This window comes from Hyaena hyaena, unplaced genomic scaffold, assembly GCF_003009895.1.
Source record: "Hyaena hyaena isolate Hyena2069 unplaced genomic scaffold, ASM300989v1 scaffold_151, whole genome shotgun sequence".
Lineage (NCBI taxonomy): Eukaryota > Metazoa > Chordata > Mammalia > Carnivora > Hyaenidae > Hyaena > Hyaena hyaena.
The window spans coordinates 1,619,078-1,638,331 of record NW_024080783.1 but is presented as its reverse complement, the minus strand read 5'-3'; the positions used below and the strand labels follow the sequence as shown (position 1 = coordinate 1,638,331).

At 49.2% G+C, this 19,254-nt stretch overlaps 2 protein-coding genes across 6 annotated transcripts in view; one reads left to right on the top strand and one right to left on the bottom strand.

The window, feature by feature from the left end:
- Positions 1 to 4,652, top strand: part of NEK6 (NIMA related kinase 6) — an 86,385-nt gene extending 81,733 nt beyond the window's left edge. For 4 of the 5 annotated variants that reach the window (XM_039239068.1, XM_039239065.1, XM_039239066.1 and 1 more), the window contains exon 10: positions 3,039 to 3,149. In XM_039239068.1, the coding sequence (XP_039094999.1) occupies positions 3,039 to 3,149 (111 nt within the window). Of the gene's footprint in view, positions 1 to 3,038 lie in introns of all 5 variants that reach the window. The other variant, XM_039239067.1, reaches the window with a different exon arrangement.
- Positions 4,653 to 5,604: 952 nt separating this feature from the next.
- The window catches only part of PSMB7 (proteasome 20S subunit beta 7), a 60,483-nt gene continuing 46,833 nt past the window's right edge, over positions 5,605 to 19,254 (bottom strand). The window contains exons 7-8 of the mRNA XM_039239060.1: positions 8,760 to 8,911; positions 5,605 to 5,844 (exon numbers count right to left, since the gene is read on the bottom strand). Coding sequence (XP_039094991.1) covers positions 5,733 to 5,844; positions 8,760 to 8,911 — 264 coding nt within the window. The 3' untranslated portion in view covers positions 5,605 to 5,732. The remainder of the gene's footprint in view (positions 5,845 to 8,759; positions 8,912 to 19,254) is intronic.

Genomic DNA, 19,254 nt, shown 5'->3' with positions numbered 1-19,254 from the left:
AGACAACAGGAACCAGATGCGGAGGCAGGAGGTGGCAGGGCCTCGGCTTGCCCCATAGCTCAGCTGGCTGCCGCCCCCCCCCCCCCCCCCCGCTCCAATGACAGGAAACCACGGCAAGTAGACTGGTCTCCTCGCCATCACAGACAGACCTAAATCACACCTTAGGTTTTTATTGTCAACGTTCCACTCTGGGTTCAGGGGCTCTGGGCACAGATGGACAGGTCTGGCATTGGGTCATGCCAGCTACTAGCTGAGTGTTCTTTTCCTCAGCTCCATCTTCTTGGAAACAGGGCTAAGATTTCACCTTTGTGAATCAGATGTGAAGATGAAATGGCAGGTTTATAGCACAGCATGGCCGAGGGTGTAGACAGGTGTGTTCGTTTGCATACCGCCTTCACTATTCTTGGATGAGTCCCTTCTGAGTCTGTTTCCTCATCTGTAACATGGGGATAATCCTAGACTCTACCTCATAGGGTCAGTGTAAGGAAGAGGGTAATGCATGTGATGTCCTCACTTTAGCACCAGGCTAACACTGACCACAGGCTATTAATGTCATGATAACCAGCCCACATTTATGACTTACCATTGAGTCCTTCTCCCTCCCCCCTACCACTCCCATTTTACTGAGGAAACCAAAACACGGACAGGTTAAAGAAACTTTCCCAAGGTCACATGACTTGCAAGTGGTGAAGGCAGGATTTGAACCCAGAAACTCTGCCCCCAACCACTATGCCATCATGTTTTGATGGCACGTCTTCAACACCCAGTTGTCCAGGTAGGATGAGGTGCCACCTGTGCAGCTTGCTGCTGTTCCAATCCTGAAGGTTCTGAAAGGAGCAGCCCTTGTCTCTCAGGGGCTTGAGCTGCAGAGACCAGGTCTCCCAGTGTACTTGAAGCCTATGTCCAGTTAGGCCAACCAAAAGGGTCATCAGCCACCCTTCTCTTGGCAGCCTTCATACTTAATGCCATGCTCACTGGCTTTGCATACTCCCAAAGAGAGGATCAGGAGTACACACTCTCATGGCTTTTGCCTCAGTGGTTTACATGGTTCTACATACCGTTGGAAGAAGTGGAAATGCTTTGGAGTGGAAGTTGGCAGGAAAGGAAAAACTAGATTTCTTTACCAAGTTAATAGTTGCATTTGGTTTTTTCTTTTAGCTTTTTTTATTTTTGAGAGAGTGTGCACGTGTGCACACACGCCCACAAGGGGTGGAGGGGCAGAGAGAATTTCAAGCAGGTTCCATGCTCAGCATGGAGCCCGATGACAGATTTGATCCCATGACCGCAAGATCACGACCTGAGCAGGTATCAAGAGTTGGATGCTTAACCGACTGGGCCATCCAGGGGCCTCTCTTTTCTTACCTTTTTAAACTGGGAGGGGCGCCTGGGTGGCTCAGTCAGTTAAACATCCAACTTCAGTTCAGGTCATGATCTCATGGTTCACAAGTTCTAGCTCCACGTCAGGCTGTGTGCTGACAGCTCAGAGCCTGGAGTCAGCTTCAGATTCCATGGCTCCCGCTCTCTCTCTGCTCCTCCCCCCTCATGCATGTTCTCTCTCTCAAAAATAAATAAATGTGGAAATCTGTACCATTTAGAAGAAGCTTAGACTTGCAACTTGGAGCAGATCACAACTTTTCTGCCTTACAGACAGAAGCTGAAATGAATGGATCCACTGAGGAAAGCCCTCAGCCCCCTTCTCTCCCAAGTCAGTCATTCCAACTTTGTGACCTTGTACTCCCTAGAGCATCTGGCTTTCACCTAGTCCGCCCAGCACTTCTGGGCTGTGTGTTACTGAGAGGTGCTTCTTAGCACTGGAGTCGCTCAGCACACCTCACTTTCAAAGTGTACTTTACCTCTGAGAAATGGGTATAAAGACATTTTCTCTTGATTTCTGAAGTTGGCCAAACTTGTTTCTTGCCAACTGCAGAGTATCAACTGGGAGTCACAGTGACTTGACCTTGATCTGTTTTTCCTGGGTACACAAACCTGTCAGGGGCCAGCCACCACCTTCCACTGACTGCTGTAAGGCTCTGAACAGTATGTGCTCCTCGTGGGCAGCCTCAGCCTCCAGGAGTGTTGGGGTGACCGCAGGCTCTGGGGCTTCCCAGTGCTAATAAAGCAGTGGAACCCCAACCAGGCAGCACGCGGGTTGGAGGGGATGCTCACAGCTTTCCTGACCTGGGAAAAGCTCGTGTGCAGCCGGAAAGCCCTCAGGTGTGAAACGTGGCGCGCGTATGGTAGCTCCGGGGCCTCCACGTGACCCTTGCGCCCTCCCCAGACTCCCTGGGCATGGCCACTGAGTCCACATGAGCCCCCTTATTGGGGACCAACCATCTCTCCTCTGTTGCCCTGATCCCAGGGCCTGCCAGCCCCTCCAGCACCAGGTATTTAAATGAAAAAACTGCAGCCAGCCCAGTGATGCAAGTTAAGATGTAGGCTTTTTAAGGTCATTATTTTAATTACCATTAAAATAATTGGCACTCTGGCTATCAGAAGAATGGAGGCGATCAGAGGCTCAAGGCTCCCCTCCCCCACCCCAGGCGGGAGCAGCCTTCGGTGTCTGTATAATTAAAAGCTCTGTCTTTCATGCGCACAATAAAGAGGCCGGGGGTGGGCAGACTGCAGCCCTGCTGCATGTTAATGCATTTATTATGATCAATAAGCCCTTGCCTTGAGTTTTGTCCTCTGGTTTGGGTGTCTGCATGACTGACAGCAGACACACATGCCATGCGTGCATGTGCGCGTGCGCGCACACACACACACACTCTCTGTCACTAGAGTGGGCAGCTGAAAGTTCACAATTGTTTGGACATACCCAACTCACAAGGTCTTGAAGCATGGCCTTCAGGGCCAGACAGGCATAGGACTGGTCTTGACTCTCTGCAGTGGCCATGACCGCACACCCATCACTTACGGGACGTGCTCCCCCTCCCCCGTAGGCGCTGCGAGGGCTGAAGGAGTGGACAGGTGAGGTGCCGGCACAGAGCCTCACAAGGCCACTTCCTTACAAGTAACACACAGCCTTCTCTCCCTTACAGTTGCGAGAACTGGTCAGTATGTGCATCTACCCCGACCCCAACCAGAGACCGGACATCGGATATGTGCTTCAGGTCGCCAAACAGATGCACGTGTGGACGTCAAGCACCTGAACGTGGACGCAGCGTGCCTTATCAGAGCCGCACCACTTTGCCTTACTTGAGTCTTCTCTCCGAAGTGGCCGCCTGGTAGCCTAGATCAACTAAGACAAGAGGGTTCAGTGGGTTCCCCGGAGGGGGCCGGGCTTTACAGCAGATGCCGAGTGCAGAGCAGCTGGGGGGAGGGTCACTGGTCACACCCTAACTGGTGGTCAAATTCGAAAGTCCTTTCTTTAAACTGTTTGCGGAAATCTCAGCTGGGTTGTTACCAAGGGTGGGTGGTTCGGTGAGCCGCTGACTCTCCCTTTGCATCTGGATTGTAATGTGAATCTTTAGGAGAATTCCTTCAGTGACCTGTCAAGGTTTGTTAAGAACAAGAGAGTTGCGGGAGGCCGTGTGATTTGTAGTGAGCCTTTCAAAATGGTTAGTAGCAAGTTCGGTTTAGCTCTTAGAATCTTTTCAAAAAAAAAAAAAAAAATCAAGCTGTGTGCTTGCTCTGTCGTAAAAGGCTAAAGTGGAAATCATTTTTTTAACTAGCGTGGAGATTTTTCCTAATATTTTTATCTACGTTTATAACTCACTGAATGACGAGGAGGAGAACGCGGCATCGGGCACAGGGCTTCACAGGCAGACCGCGTTCGGAAGCCCTGCGTGTCCTCCTCGCGGTCCGGCTCAGCCGTCCTCTCCTGAACACCGGCCTCGTGGCGGGCACCTCGTCACCTGCTCGAACGCCGGCAGGTTGTTTAACGATCAGTGGGAAGCAATTTCCTCATGGGAAGGAAGCATGGGATACAAAAAAATACAAATATAAAACATGCCCTGGGGCTGTTCTCTGTACAAGTTCTGGTTCTGCAACTTCCTCCCACGACCCTGGGTAACTTTCTTAAAGCCTCTCTGAGCCTTACTTTCCTCATCTATAAAATGGGACTAAGACTATCTACCTTCGGCGTTGCTGACAGAATTTGAACTAAAATATGCTCGTTACCTGGCTCATTGTAGATGATCCCCAATGGTAGCCACTCCCCCTTCACAAAACTGAAATCCATGGACCACGTAAGAATTAACATACAGCTGTATCATGTGTAGGAAACCAGAACTATTGTGTGTTTATTTCTTGTTCCCAAATAGGATTAACTGTGAAGACTAATTTATAAATGTGAACTTAAGGAAAACTCAAGCTCTGAAGGAAATCGTTTGCTTTTATACTCAAGTTAATCCTCAAATGGTCTAAGTTGTCACCCGTTGACTTGGTGACAGTTCAGCCCTCCAGATAGAGACATGCCCGCCCTCTCTGCTGGCGTTCTGGTCAGGGGCTGATTGCAGCCAGCTTGCTGACCAGGGGCCCAGCCTCCCTGGGGATAAAGGACTCGGGCTGGGCCACTGCTCTGTTTCCATGTGTGAACTCTGTTCTACTGTAACACTGCCGGGTTTGAGACATTTTCTTCAGATGCAACCTTCGCTTTGTACTTGTTCTTCATGTTTGAAATAAAATGGGGTAAGAGGGGTCACTTCTGTGAACAAGTGTGTACATAATTTTAAAACAACTTCATGTTTCAGCAAAATTTCTTGAAACGCCTTTAGAACATTTCTCAGGCCCCAGGCATTCTGAGTAATCTTGGAATTTTCTTAAGCTCCCCAGATAATTTTGACAATTGTCAGCCACTATGTTGTCCTAAGTAATGCCATTGTTCGCCCTAGCCCACTTCCCCCAGTTTTGACAAGGGGGGGCTGGCCCGAGAGCGGGTTCCGTGTGGAAGACCACGGCGCCAGGACTTTCTCGTGTGCCCCAGCACACTAGCTGTGGGGGAGAGCCGAGTCCCGATCTCCTGCCTAGCCCTTACCACTGCAAATCTTCTGATTCCACACAGAGGTGGTTTTTTTTTTTTACACATACTCTGCTCAGGGCTCTGAGCTTCTACTGTGTCACCCTTGGCGGAATCCGCCTCAGACCCAGATGAACTTGCTTTCTGCCTGCCATCGACGTTCAACACCATGAGAGCAACACTGCCTGCTACAGCACGCTCTGGAGGTGGGAGATTTCCACCATTCAGCAGGCCAAGTGCCTGGGAAATGACGGTATCCTAATTCTTACAAACAGCCACAAGGCATCCCTCTGACATCCTTGAAACTGGCCCAGGCGGACCTCAGCCGGTCTTACGCAGTCACAGAGAAGCGAAGCATCCACCTAACCTACCTGTGTTTTCTGGGCACTAGGAACTGATCATCTCTACTTCTTTCCTACTTGGCCACTGAGGTAAAAGGCTGTGCAGCCCTCACCCTCAGAAAACAGAACAGGGAAACCTGGGACGGCCCTGAAGAAAGAGAGGAAGTTAGCACCAGGGGGCAGCAGGAGGCCTCACCTGCTTTTAGGAGGGCTGTGCTGCTCTTAACGCCTGCTTGGATGCAGATTGGCGCGCGTGCCAGGTCACTGAGCCTTGGTGGCCAAACCACTACACAACCCCCAGATTGTGGCCACTTGGTTTGGTTTTCATTTTTTATTGGGTTCCCTTCAGCACACGCTGCCAAAGGAGTGTCTTACAGGGGAGCCCCTACTGCCCCCCGTCCACAGAGCAGTAACCACCCATCCACGGACACCATTCAGGAAGTGTCCATTGTCTGCACAGTCTCTTCCAGCACCTCGATCTCCAGGTTAGTGACTTTTTCAGTGAGGACTGCGGTGGTCCCTCTCTCACACCTGTACCGGCCAAACCTAATGGGAGGAAAACAAAAGCTGAGTTAGGAACCCCTCAAGGGGCCCCACGCATGGCTGGAGGGAGGGACTTGTGCTCAGGCAAGGCAACAAGCAGGCCCGGCCGCAGAGCCTGGCTCTCCTCTCCCGACCCCTCTCTGTAGCCTTGTGGAGGCTCAACTGTCCAAGGCTCCCTCTCCTCCGTGCTCAAGTGCCACAAATGGGGACGCCTAGGAGAGCTGTGCATTAAAAGCACTCCTACAGAGCACCTGGCACTTACTGGGCACTCAGATTTCCTTCCCCACCGCCTCACCATCCCCAGAATATGCTGGAAAGCACTTGGTCGTTTGCCTTTGCGCCTCAGCCTCCCGAGAGCACCTTTCAGTACCAGCAGGAAGCAGATCCCGTGTTACGCTGCCATCACCCTTGTACAGAAAAAAGGATGACTTAAATGCTATCTTAAACGCTTTAAGAACATTTTAAGTATAAAAATGACATGACCCACAGCCAGACTCTAGGCTTGTCACTGTAGACTACACTCCCCAGCCTTGAGTGGAGTCACCTGCTGCCTGGCTGGCGGGTCACCTCTATGACACACCCACACCTTCTCTCCCAGAGTGACTCGACAGCTGTGTGTCTCTGAGCACAAGCAGTCTCTAAGATCCACGTCTGAGCTGCTAATTCTTACATCGGGGCCAGGAATTACAGTACCGTCAAACAGCAGTACGAATCCCACTGTGCTGGTCTGTCCCCAGCTGGGACATCATTTCTGTCAATCTGGCATGGACCAGCAGAAGGCTGCTAGCTGTGCCATGACCATGTGCTCCTCAAAAATCACCCTGTCGAATGGGCACTTGTGCTCAAACAGGGAGGGGGCAGAAAAAAGTGGGTGACATCAGAGCTCTGTATAAATCAGGAGCCTGAGCAGCAAAGATGGCTGGCCTCGTTTCTGCTAACCCTTCCCATCCCAACCACTCTCTCCGAAGGATGGGGCATCAGCACCTTTTAAAGATGTGGCCCACCCTCCCCTGCTGGTGTGAAGACGTGGCTCCTTCCCCAAGACCGACCCTTGGCAGCCTGTCATCTTGGAGCCTGAGCTCCACATGGTTCCTGTGTGCCCAATTCCTCTGAAGCACCCCATCTGTGGGAGGCTTCGAGACGGAAGAGCCACCTCACCGCCCTGGGTTATGGCACCCAGTGCCAGAGTGCAGGGAGGGCCCCCTTTGCAAAGCAGGGCTGCAGAGGGCTAGGAGTGGAGCCAGTAGGAAGGTGCAGGGCCGGGTCCGCACCTGCCCAGCCCTAAGACTCTGCCCCCGCCTGGACTGCCCACTCTGGGAAAGGTCCCCCTACCCCAGGGAGTGCCCCGCTAGTCAGCCACCAGCAGAGAAGATGACGGTAAGATCCCAGAGTGCGTACCGCGGTCATGGGGCCTGATGCCACATGGTGCCTGCCTCTAGCCCAGGCATCCAGGAGTGAGCTCCGTCTAGAGGGCAGGCTGCCCACAGCAGCCATAGGCCCAGCACCTTGTACACAGCGCCTCACTGAATCTTCACAACCAGCCGACAGGATCATTTTGTTTCTGTTCCCGTGTGTTCAGTCTCCCTTACATATGAAAGACAATGTCCCCAAGAATTACGATGTGCCACTGATGGGCACAGGTTCCTTGTCCAAAGCAAATACTACTTTTCAATGGCTCAAACGTGGCTTCCAGAATCCTCACCCAGGACACTGTTCAGTCTGGATGGAGTGTAGCCATGTCCCCTCCCGGAACTCTTCACGGTGGACTTGCTCATTTCATGCAGCATCTTGTAATGACTGGGGGAGGCGGGACATCAGGGAGCGTGGCAAAAGCCTGCTGTCCCAGTACAGCCCCAGGCCCGAAAGGTGGTTTCCTTCGCTGCTCAAGGCCCCATGTACCCCCCACGTACCCCCCAGTCATCAGAGATCACCTAATCTAGCTCCATCATTTCAAAGACTGGGAGACTGAAGCGCCCAAAGTCACCGCGCCAGGCAATGACATTTCTCCGACCCCTGAGCCAGACTTCTTGCTGCTGAGCTGCCCTACCCTGTCGTGAGCCCACGGAGTTCCCGCAATGCTGAGCGCTGTGCTGGTCCTCAATGTTCTACTCTTTCCATGGAATTACTCCCGATTTGGAATCTGGGTACATGTAGTGAGCGTTAGTTAAAGGAAGCATTCCAGAAGGTGATGTGCTTGCCACACTCTGGCCTGGCTGTGGGCGGAACGGGAAGCGGTTGAGTTTAGAAATCCTGCCGTGCCGCGTTCGCATGAACACAGCCAGAAGCCAGAGGACAGCCAGCCAGCCACGGGAGACCGCAAATGCGCATTTCATCTGTGCACACCAGCCACAAGGGCTGGAGGCCTTCCCGTTCTAGTCAGCAAATCACCTAGAACCCTGTCTCCCAGTGCCAGCCAGGCCAAACCTCTGACACACGGGGTCTGCTGGGCACAGGCCACGGGCTAACCGGCAGGGCCCCCTGGCGAGCAGGCCCCAGGGAGCTCCCAAGGCTGATTTTCAGAGACTCCTAACCAATGGTTTCTAACCACTTATGACTCCAGGACCACTCAGAAAAGCTATGGGCTGCCTGCCCTGAAACCTGCTTCTCACAGCGTTTCATACAGACTTAAGGGGCTTCTTTAAAGGACCAGAGAAAGAGCAGCAGGCGATTCGAACCTCTCCCCACAAGCCTCTAGGGCAGGGCTCTTTCCTGAGCCCTGCTTCGCCTCCCATCAACATTTTCAAATTAAGTCACTCAAATAAAGCAAATGACTCACAGGTCTGCTATATAAGACCCCTGGATTTACATAAACCTAATGTGGGTAACAACTGAGAAAACCCTGTCGAAATACCACTGAGAAATCAAGACTGGCCAAGAAAGTTAGGGGACACAGGCAGAATTTCACCTCCTTCACTCACCTAGTCCCCTTCTTGTTGGGCACAGAGTATGGGCGGAGAAAGTCCAGCTTGCTCTTGCTGATTACACAGAGATCAATGTTACTTCCAGACCCCAGGTCATTGAAGATGCCAGCTGCAATGGCTTCACTCACCAGCTTCTTGGCTTCCTCCTCCTGAGAAAGAGAATGGCAATAATGCCCAAGGTCAGTCTGAGGGCCTGCTCTGACATCCACAAAGTGCCTTCCCAGGCAGCACAAAGAAGAGGTAGACACTTTCAATGCCCGTCTTATAGATGAAGAAATGGTCTCCAAGTACCACAACCGTTTGCTGAATGCCCCTCGGCTGGCAAGTGCTGGAACCAGGCATTTCAAACCCTCTATACATGCACCCCTTCTTCAACATGCTGCTTCACATCAGATAATCACTGCATAACTGAGGACTATGGGCTGGCAGACAGCAACTGATCATCTAAAATAGGGGTCAATACACTTTTCCTGTAAAAGGCCAGGTAATAAATATTTTAGGTTTTGTAGGTCTACTGTTCCTGTCATAACTACTCAACTCAGTCACTAGCCATAGTCAATATATAAACAAATGTGTGTGGCTGTGTGCCAATAAAACTTTATTAACAATAGGCAGTGGGCCAGATTTAGCACATGGGTTGTAGTTTGCAAACCCCTGATCAAAAATGTTCAATAATGGTTGGAACCTGCTTCCAGGTAACATACTGAAGAAGTCAGTATCACTGCGGGGTGGGGGTGGAGGGGGATACACCACAACATTATAGTTCTAGAAAGTTCTAGAAAAATGGTGGCAAACCCAAGAGCAGGACCTCTTACCCAAGAAAATCTACTGCCTTCTACTAAAGAGCGTACACATTCACTGAAGTGATTCATTTCTTTGAATTACTCTTCTACTAATTTTAGAAGCAAGTCCAAGTCCCCAGATTAATTCATTTCTTACTCAAGAAGGCCTCTCACATATCATGTTCTGTGCTAGAAGCCATGGCTGCAGAGATGGATGAAGCCCCAAGGCCCCTGGCCTGCAGGGGTTTAGAATCCAGCAGGGGTATCAGACCTAAGTAACTATGAGGAATTGTGACACGGGATACTGGATAATTGAGAAGGGGCTGTTGAAACACTAGCCAGGCCAGCTAAGCTTCAGGAAGGGCTAAAAGGCCATGTGCCAGACATGCAGGAAACAAGGCGGTAAAACAGAAGGCAGGTAACAAAGGCAGCACACTGGGATGTGGGGAACATCAAGGACAAGTTCGGTTCATTCTCCCAAGGAAGGGACTAACCTGTGCTGCCCTTTCCTAATTCACCAGCACATGAGAGTCCACAAGCATGCAAGCTGAAGAGCTCATCTAAATACCACCCTTTGAGAAATATCACTCCCTGCCCCAAAGTCCAGCCTGAGATCACCAAAGGGCAGATTGCTGACTTTCTGCAGTGAAAAGATCTGAGCCACTCGCTCCTGCTCCTCTGCCTGCCCCAGGCCAGGAAGTGGGATTTCAGGGACACGAGCGCCCTCTACAGACTCGGAGAAGGATAGAGAGGGCTCTGCTGGAAGTGGGATCCTCAGTAACCCAACAGTAGGAGCTAGGAGGGTAGTCTGATCTTCTTGCCACCAGGTTTTTTCGCTTGCCAAGTGGCACCTGTGTGGGGCCAACGGAGCTGGTTATTCTCCTGTGCACATACAGGCCCGTGAGAATCCATTCAAAACGGATCCTCTGGCCAGGAATCCTCTTCTGGGGCTCCCGACAGGCCAAAAGCCAGTGAGGGTGGCTGCAAGCAAGCGCGCCTTGGGGAGATGGCTGCCACCAGACAGACAGCAAAAGCCAACCAGAAACTTAACGCACCTGTCCACTGAGCCTCATGCCAACGTGTTTCTCTGACTAAATAACCACATTTGCACATGTGCGCACGCGCGTGTGTGCAGGGCACCTTCCCGTTCCCCTGCTCCTGACCCACCCTCTCCTCTTCCTTTCTCTTCCCTGTTGTTTGAGGATTTCCTTTGCTGTCATCACGGCTTTTCTCACCACTGCTGCCGGTGCCTTGAGCCAGCCAACAGCACCTGGTGGATGTCACAAACCCTACTGGCAGCACTTAGGACCGACTGCAAACTTAAATTTCCCCAACCACTGTATGTTTGGGGATGGGGGAAGACTCTGAGGAAACGGAGATCTACACATGGTATCAGGCATGCATAGCTAATGTCCATGAATTAAACTGGGCACAAAGATACCAAAATGTGACAGTACAGAGATCACAGGTGAATCTTCCTTTATTATGCAAATATTCTTTAATGTAAATAGATGAACTTAAAAAACTTAAAAATGTGCAAAATGTACTATGTACAGCTAGATTTACTCATAAAATTATCATATGTGCTAATAAGTATAAAAGGCTTTTAAAAATTGGGAAAATATACCTTTTAAATTCTTTTCCTCCCCACCAATTGGAGAGAAGATAATTCCTTAAGGAAGAAAATCTCACAAGTCTGCAATCTTTTTTCCAGTCCCACCCTCATCTCATATACACAGGAATGAAGTGGTTATGAAATGGAATGAACCTTACATTTTATTGAGCACCTACTATAATGTGTCAGGTACTGAGTTAGGCATATTACTTATCATCATTTTTACCTCTGCCCTTAACCCTCTTCTTTAGTTAGTACTGAAAAGAAACTAGAGCTGAGAGAGTGAATGGCTTGCCCGTGGTCACCAAGCTTTAGCCATAAAGCCCGGGCCTCAGAGCCAGACTGCCACAGCGCCAGACCAGCTCACAAGTAACCTGCTCAGCTGGGGGCTGGGGACTCCGTGGTGAGTTGGGGACAGTGAACACCCCCTGACTCAGGGTATGTCACTCCTCAATCACCTAGGATCTTTAGAAACTGGGCACGTTAAAGAGGAGGATGGTGGTTGCCAATTAATCTTTGGGCCAATTAGCAGTTCCTCTGACGGTCATTTCCATAACGGGTCGGGGAGCGCTGTTCCCCAGATTGCCCAACGACCACCTCTTAAACATTCCTATAATGTAATAATATGGCAGAGATCAGTATTAAGAACCCATGTCTTATTTCACATATCCCCCACCTCCACCAAAACCCCTCAAAACGCAAATAGGGTGAAAATGACCAAGCGTTTGTTGTCTACCCATTACTTAATGTCTTCAACCAATATTCAGAGGACACCTACTATGTTCCAGGAAATGCTTCGTATGCCGAAGACTGTCTTTTACCACCGTATTTCCCCGCTCAGAATTCTAGACACATATGCAAATATGCTACTGGGCATATTCATACTGTGTTTTCTTTATAGTGGAGTTTCACAATTAAACAACTCTTGTCTTTAACAAGTTCTACCAAATATTTAAGAATACCATCGAGAAGAAACCACAAACTAAAAGCAAGAGCTGGGGAAAACACCACATTTTTATCCATCTCTGGCCCACAATAAACGCAGGAAGCACTGTTTCTTCCTTTAGGATTCATTCTTCATAAGGAAACTGTGCTTCCCTTTTCCGGAAGCCGCGGGGTAACCTGAGTTCTGAGTAGCATCTGCCCAGGGACAGCTGCTACCGAGGGGCTCCAACGAGGGCCCTGCAGAGCCCATGGGCCCAGCTGGTCAGACCCAGGTGCCTTACTCTTCCCGCTGCCAGGCCGCTCATGGATTCACGGTGCTAGTCCCAGCGGACCTTGGATTTGGTGTGCACACCGACCAGGAGGGCCCATCCTGGCTACCAGGAACATGGCCCTTCAGCCCAACAGCTGCTTCCTTTTACTTTGAGACACTGGGTCCAAATACCACCACCTGGTGATTAAGAGTTTCTGTGGCAGCGGTGGAGACAGACAGACCAGGTCAGAATTCCATTTTTACTTATACTGCTATGCAAACACGGGCGAGTCCCTTCACCTCTCCTGAGTTTACTCTGCCTCCCTGTAGTCCAGTGACTGTAAATGAGGATTTACCACGGGACTTCTGCAAGAACTAGAAATAAGGTACAGAAAGCACCTATTACAGTGTCTGGCACACAGCTGTTGCTTAGTAAAAAGTAACTTACTTAATAAAGCAAGCCAGAGGGCCCCCGGGAAGCACAGAGACGCAACTGATCTCTAGGCAGTGACTGCCTGGACCAAACCCCAGGCCAGGAAGAGGAGATCCAAACAAACCTGCTGACAAATCTGCACCCGGCTCTGTGAAGAAGTTCCTGTAATAATTAATCCAAGCAAAAAGCACACTCCCTAAAAGTTCAGAGAATATAAAAGGAGCACTTCCTGCTTTATGGCTACAAAGACCAAACTAACTGGGAATATCAGTCCCCCGGGCCACCCCGGCTTCTTAAATGAGATTACAATAAGAGTGATGTACTGTACTACAAGTCAGCTGTGACAAGCAGCACTTTATAGAGCTATCTGTTTGTCTCCATCACTGCATCGCGCAATGTGTCCCTGGACTCCAATGTGCAGCTCCATTTACCGCTACATGACAAATGGGCAGCACTTGTAAAAGGCACAAAGAGGTCCACGTCGGCCATGTAATGGTCACCACAGCTGTACCCGAGTGCTTGAGGGGACAAAACAGACCCCCAAGTTCATTAAACTGACCAGTAATGGATCTTTCAAAAAGTGCCTTAGGAATCGTACAGAAAAGGCTAAAATAAATAACTCAGCATGGAAGGCTAATCTGAAATGGTGTTTGATAAATTATTTATAACACAGACGATTGTCTGCATTTAATATTGGAGCTACTAGTAGCATCTTTAAAAGATGATTTATGTGTTGTAATGCTATTAAACTTTATATTGGCCCACTGCTAGCTATAAAGTCTGCTGAGATTTAGAGAATGAGTTTTAAACTGTCACTGCAACATCATAGGAGATGGAGACTGTATTAAATCTTTACTTTAAACCTGTTATCTAGAGAGTTGCATTTTGTAGACACTCACAAACTGATAGATTACCTCGGCATCCGCTCTGGTCCAGGTCCAAAATAGTGCTGCAAAGAAACTTTTCCACATTATTCTTGTCTACAGCTACAATCGAATTTCTCTTCTCACTTAAGTGACTTTTAGATTGGGAATGTCACCAGAGGAAAATGTAGGTGCCCCAGCCAATGGGCACCCTGGACAGTTCAGCATCAAATTAATACTCCTTAAATAAACCTTCTATGTTCTACCATTCAGTTATGCATGCCGAGCAGCGTTTTACTTACATTAGGGGCAGGCAAAACATTAAATATGCATTTGATGGAAAGCCTCACATACTATTTTAGATACAGCTTTGGAATGTGAAAATATGTGTGTGTGGCAAGTCATCTGAAGCAACTGACTTGACCTAAAACTTTTTTAAGAATTTAAAGAGAAATACAATGAGTTACTGGCTGGAAACTACAGCCCATTTATGAGGCTGATGCACTGACTAAAAAAGGAAGACACGTTCAGCCTTGTTCACGAAGAACAGAGCTGCCCTGGCTCTCCTTTGGGACACTGCAGGTGCCTCCCTCTGCCTTCCACCCCACCGTCCTGCGGGAGTCAGGGGACAGTGGCTGTCCGGACCTCTGCTCTGGGGAAACAGAGCTGTGGATAGCGCCACAGCTCAACTTTTCTCACAGCTTCCATCACTTTTCCTGTTTGCTAGGAAATCTGCAAGGACCGTTTAGTTCATAACAGTTTGCTCCTTTACTAAAAACTAAGAATTTTAGCCAATGAGAACTGAAGCAGTCCAAATTCATCTCGGAAAACCTGCATTATCTTTTGTCACTTTGATTTACTTGAAACCGCAAAAAATGCTATTGCTCTGATGATCTGCAGCCGAGCAGATTAAAAGTCCAGGTGTGGCGACAGTCTGGTTTCTAACGAGAGGACCAAAATCACCCGTCTCCGTCCCCACGTCCCACACCGCTAGCACGGGGCTTGGTGCGGATGTCAACAAATGAAAACATGAAACAACAACTTCAAACGCATTCGTGAATTTGCCAAACTCGAGAGATGAAATGAGTTAAAAGACAGATCAGACCAATAGGGGTAGTTCCAAAAGTGCACCAGTCCTAGCTGGGGACCAGGGGACGAGAGCACTCAAAGATACTAAGCACGTGAGAGGAAAAGGTTTAAACACAATGTTCCACAGCGGCCTGTGGACACGCCGAGGTTCTGCCTATGCCACTGATGCGGCCTGAAGGAGTCATTTGTGGCTGATGGCTGAATAAAATTTAAAGAGCTCAAAAAAGTGTTTAAAACAGTCCCCCCCACAAGCGGAATGCTTCCCACGCTGTGCAACGGACATGATGTATCCCATGTGTAGCCACATATTTTACAGTAGAAAAGGTTAATTTATTTTCAGACTGGACTATATGACAAAAGCAGAGGTGCCGGAGTTTGGTTTTGGCTCAAGCTGCTGGGGTACGCGGGGCCTGCCTGTGTGAACACCTGGGGGCTGTCAGGTAGAACTGGGGCGCAGCTGGTGCTGAGTGTGCCCAAGGTGGGGAGTGAGGTAGCGACTGTGTCTGTAAGGTCTAACAAGGGCTGCTGCTTCTTTCCCCCGCAGCTTTTGTGGCATCCGGGACCCGGGGGATGCAAATCGGGAAGGGCAAACCCGCTGTGAGTGCAGGAGTGATTTAAGAGGTTTCCAGCAGGGATGGGAAGAGGTGTTCACACTCAAGGAACTGCCAACCACGCCACTGCCGTGCTGGCCTTTCCCGCATCACTGAAGGGTACAAAAGCCTGATCACAACTCAAGGCCAGGAGAAGAGATGTCTGAGGCTACAGAGCCAAAACGGGCCAGAAGCTGCCACACAGAAAGAGAAACACAGGACGGTGGGCCTGGGCCACTGCTGGACACTGCGCTGAACTCTGGGAGCCATGGGTGCCTGGTGGAAGAGGAGGGATAATGCCTCTGTCCAGGGGCTGCTGGGAGGAACAAAGGGACAGAAATGTCCCTGACACACACACTTTACAAACAGAACTGTAAGCAAGTTCTAGGGTAAAAGGAGAGAGGCCATGGTGCGAGAAAACAAAGGCACCCACCACGTCCCTGGGTCTGAGCCAAGTGCTCATGTTACTTAGTTAATCCTCATCATCATCGCCTGTGAGCAGAGGAAGCTGAGGCTCCAGAAAGGCTGAATGATGCGCCCGCGTCACACGTCTGTCTGACTGATGCGCCTGCGGCACACGGCTGTCTGACTGGGAGTCGGGGATGGGTGCCAGGTCAGTGCCTTGTATCACCAAAGCCTAGGTGACCCTATCCCACCACAGGAAAACCGGTGGTGGCCAAGAGGTCCTGCTGGTTTCTGAGACTGTGAATGGAAGGAAAAACACCTAAGCTTCCAGAGGGAAAAGGACCAAGAGAGACAGGAACATATTGCTTTCTGCAAGAAGAAGAAATCAGCGTTCACAGCATATGTGTATACAAATATATATTTCCAAGGCTGCAGTGAATCAAATATAATCAGAGAAAAAAACAAGACTAGATTTAAAGAAAGAGTAAGAAATATGCTCAACAATCCGCCAAATGAAAACCAAGCTGCCCCAGGTAGTAATAAGATCTTCATAATATTTCTCTCTCTCCAGCGGTCAGTGATAACTCTGCCAATAAATTCCTGCAGATGAAAACAGAGGGGGGAAAAATGAAGTGAATTTGTTCCTTGGGTCACAACAAAGATAAAAAACAAGAGCCACACTCACGTTGAGCCTTTCCGCCTCCCACGTCTGGAGGACAGAAAGCACCGCAGAGTGCGGGGCAAGTGGGAAGGTTATTACAGGGACTGTGTTACAGCACAATCCTGCTTCCACAGCCTCACAAGGATTACGAAGGACTAGAAGGAGATCCATCGCAACACAGAGCACCTTTGTTGAGGAAGTTTAAAGATGACCACATATGAAGCACATTTCAAATGATGCAAAATCTCTGAAAGAAATGTACAGGTCGGCTTGGTTCAGCAAACATTTACTAACGCTCTAATACACATATGCTCCGCAGGCACCGTGCTAAACACTGGGAATAAGGTCTGAATAAAGATCTTGCCCCAAAGAGTGTACAGTCCAGAAGGGAAACAAGAAGATATGCTCACTACAGGGGCACCTGGATGGCTCCATCGGTTAAGCATCCAACTTCAGCTCAGGTCATGATCTTATAGTTCGTGAGTGGGAGCCCCACGTCGGGCTCTGTGCTGACAGCTCAGAGCCTGGAGCCTGCCTCAGATTCTGTGTCTCCCTTTCCCTCTGCCCTCCCCCGCTCTCACTCTGTCTCTGTTTCTCTCTCTCTCAAAAATAAACAAACATTAAAAACAAATTTATAAAAGAAGATAAGCTCACTACAATGTGGTAAGAGATCTTAAGAGGCAGGCCTGATGGCGGGACTATAGGTACAGAAGTACCACAGGGCACAGGTGACAACCGGGCTGAGTCCTGACGTGTAAGTAAACGATAGCCAAGCCAAGGGGCAGAAGTGATGGAGGGAGTAAAACCATGACAGTGGGAAGGGGGAGAAAGGTGTGGTCAGAGAACCTCACAGGCCATACAGAGAGCCGGCCCTGCATGCGAGACGGTGAGAGGACGCGGAGAATTTTAAGCTGGCGAATGATGTAGTTAGGTTTGTGTTTTATCAAACCGCAACCTAGAAGCAGGAGGGGAGGAGAGGCCGAAGCAGGCCGAAGTAGAGCAGGTGACCGGAGGGCTCCCAGTGAGCCGGTGATGGGCTGGCAGGTGCAGGGAGGAGGACCATCAGTGGCACCGGGAGCCAGTGTGGCGAGGAGGAAGGGGTGGTCGGGTGCGAGTTCAGGAGACAGGAAGTGGAGGGTGCCACCTGGACTTCCAGCATCAGTCATGGGCACTGACCCAACTCTCAACAAACTCGGCCACCACAGAAAGGCCTTTTATAACTTCTTGGCAGCTGTTTTCCTGGTAGGTTGATGGGAGACAATGATTAACTTAAATTATACATTCTAGGCACCAGTAAGCTTCTGTGGCAGGCACCCTAACGGGTGTCACCAAAAACAGACAAGATAATGGCAGAGCCAGTAAAAGCTGTTGTTCTGGAAAAAAAAACAAAAACAAAACAAAACATCTGCCAACTTTAAAATGCCATTTCTATGGTGGCAGGGGCTCTCAAAGTATGTCTGTCCGGCCTCTGGAGTGTGGTAGAAAAAGTATGCAGGTTAGTCAACTGTGAGCGCAAGAGCCAAAAGAAAGTAAAGAAGTTCAAAGGGAAAATCACGGTCATGAGGGTCTGGCCGTGTGCTAAGTAAAGTTATAAGGAAGTAGAAGCGAACAGACCTAAGTAAAGCAGACAGCAGATAGGGAAGTTAGGGGGCAGGAGGTGGCTGGCAATCATGAGGAGCTACCAGCTCAGACACTTTTCCACGTGGCCTCTGGCTGATCACTTTCTCCTGGGATCCCAGGCACACACAGCCTTCAGATACCCTCTCAGTTTCTTAAGGTTCCTGGGAGAGAAGGAGAGAGGGAGGGAGGAGCCGAGGCAAAGAATTTAAGGAAATGAAGACCCAGGAGATCCAAGACCTGTTACTTATGAACTATGTGACCCTGGTGGTAAAGTCAACATTAAGAAAAGAGACTTAAAACCATCTGGCATGAGGGTGGTCATAAGGATTAAACCAATGAACTCTGTGCATAGGAGAAACTGGTAGCACAGTGCCTGATAACGCCGGAAATCCCTGACGGATGCTAACCTGATCTAATTCTTCCCCTTTCTTTAATGTTCACAAACACCATTACCAAAAGCCTAACTCGTGCAGAACCACCGACGCAACGGGCAACTGATCTTAACTCAGTACTCTGCTTTTTCAACCCCTGATTCAAAGCAAATCAATTATGAGTAGCCACTGTACTAAAAATGAAATGCAAAATGATGCCATAAAAACCCGTGTTCACAGAAACACCTTCCATACAGAATTTACTACCACCACGTCAGTAAGAACTATATACTAAGTAGCACATTTTCACTTATTATATTTCATTAGAAATGATATCCTAAAAGAAAACAGAAGAAGAACTTACATTACTGTGTACAGGCACCATACCAAGTGCATTCTTCCTCTTACTACTATGAATAACTTACTACTTCCCTTTAAGGTAGGAATGACCCTTACATCCATTTTTACAAATCCAGGAAACAAAGGCTCAGACAGGAAAAGGACTGACCCAAAGGCACACGGCCAACAACAGAAGGTCTGAGATTCTACGGAGTTTTGTCGGACTCACAAACCCATGTTTTTTTTCACTCAAGACAAAAGAACCTCCCCACAACTTGTCTCCAAAATCAGTAATGATACTCATCTAGTCCTTAGGTATAACTGATGACCGCTCATGGGTTCACCTTCTTAAAGTAGTTCACCTCTAAAATTCCTCAAAGTTGCAAATATGCTTATATAATGCCAATCATTCCTGCAATTTATCGTGCCTGTTAACATTTGGTAAAACTAAGAACATCCTGATGAATTTCTCTAACACAGAATGTACACTCATCAACCCCCAACACAACAGCCTACCGATTCACCACAT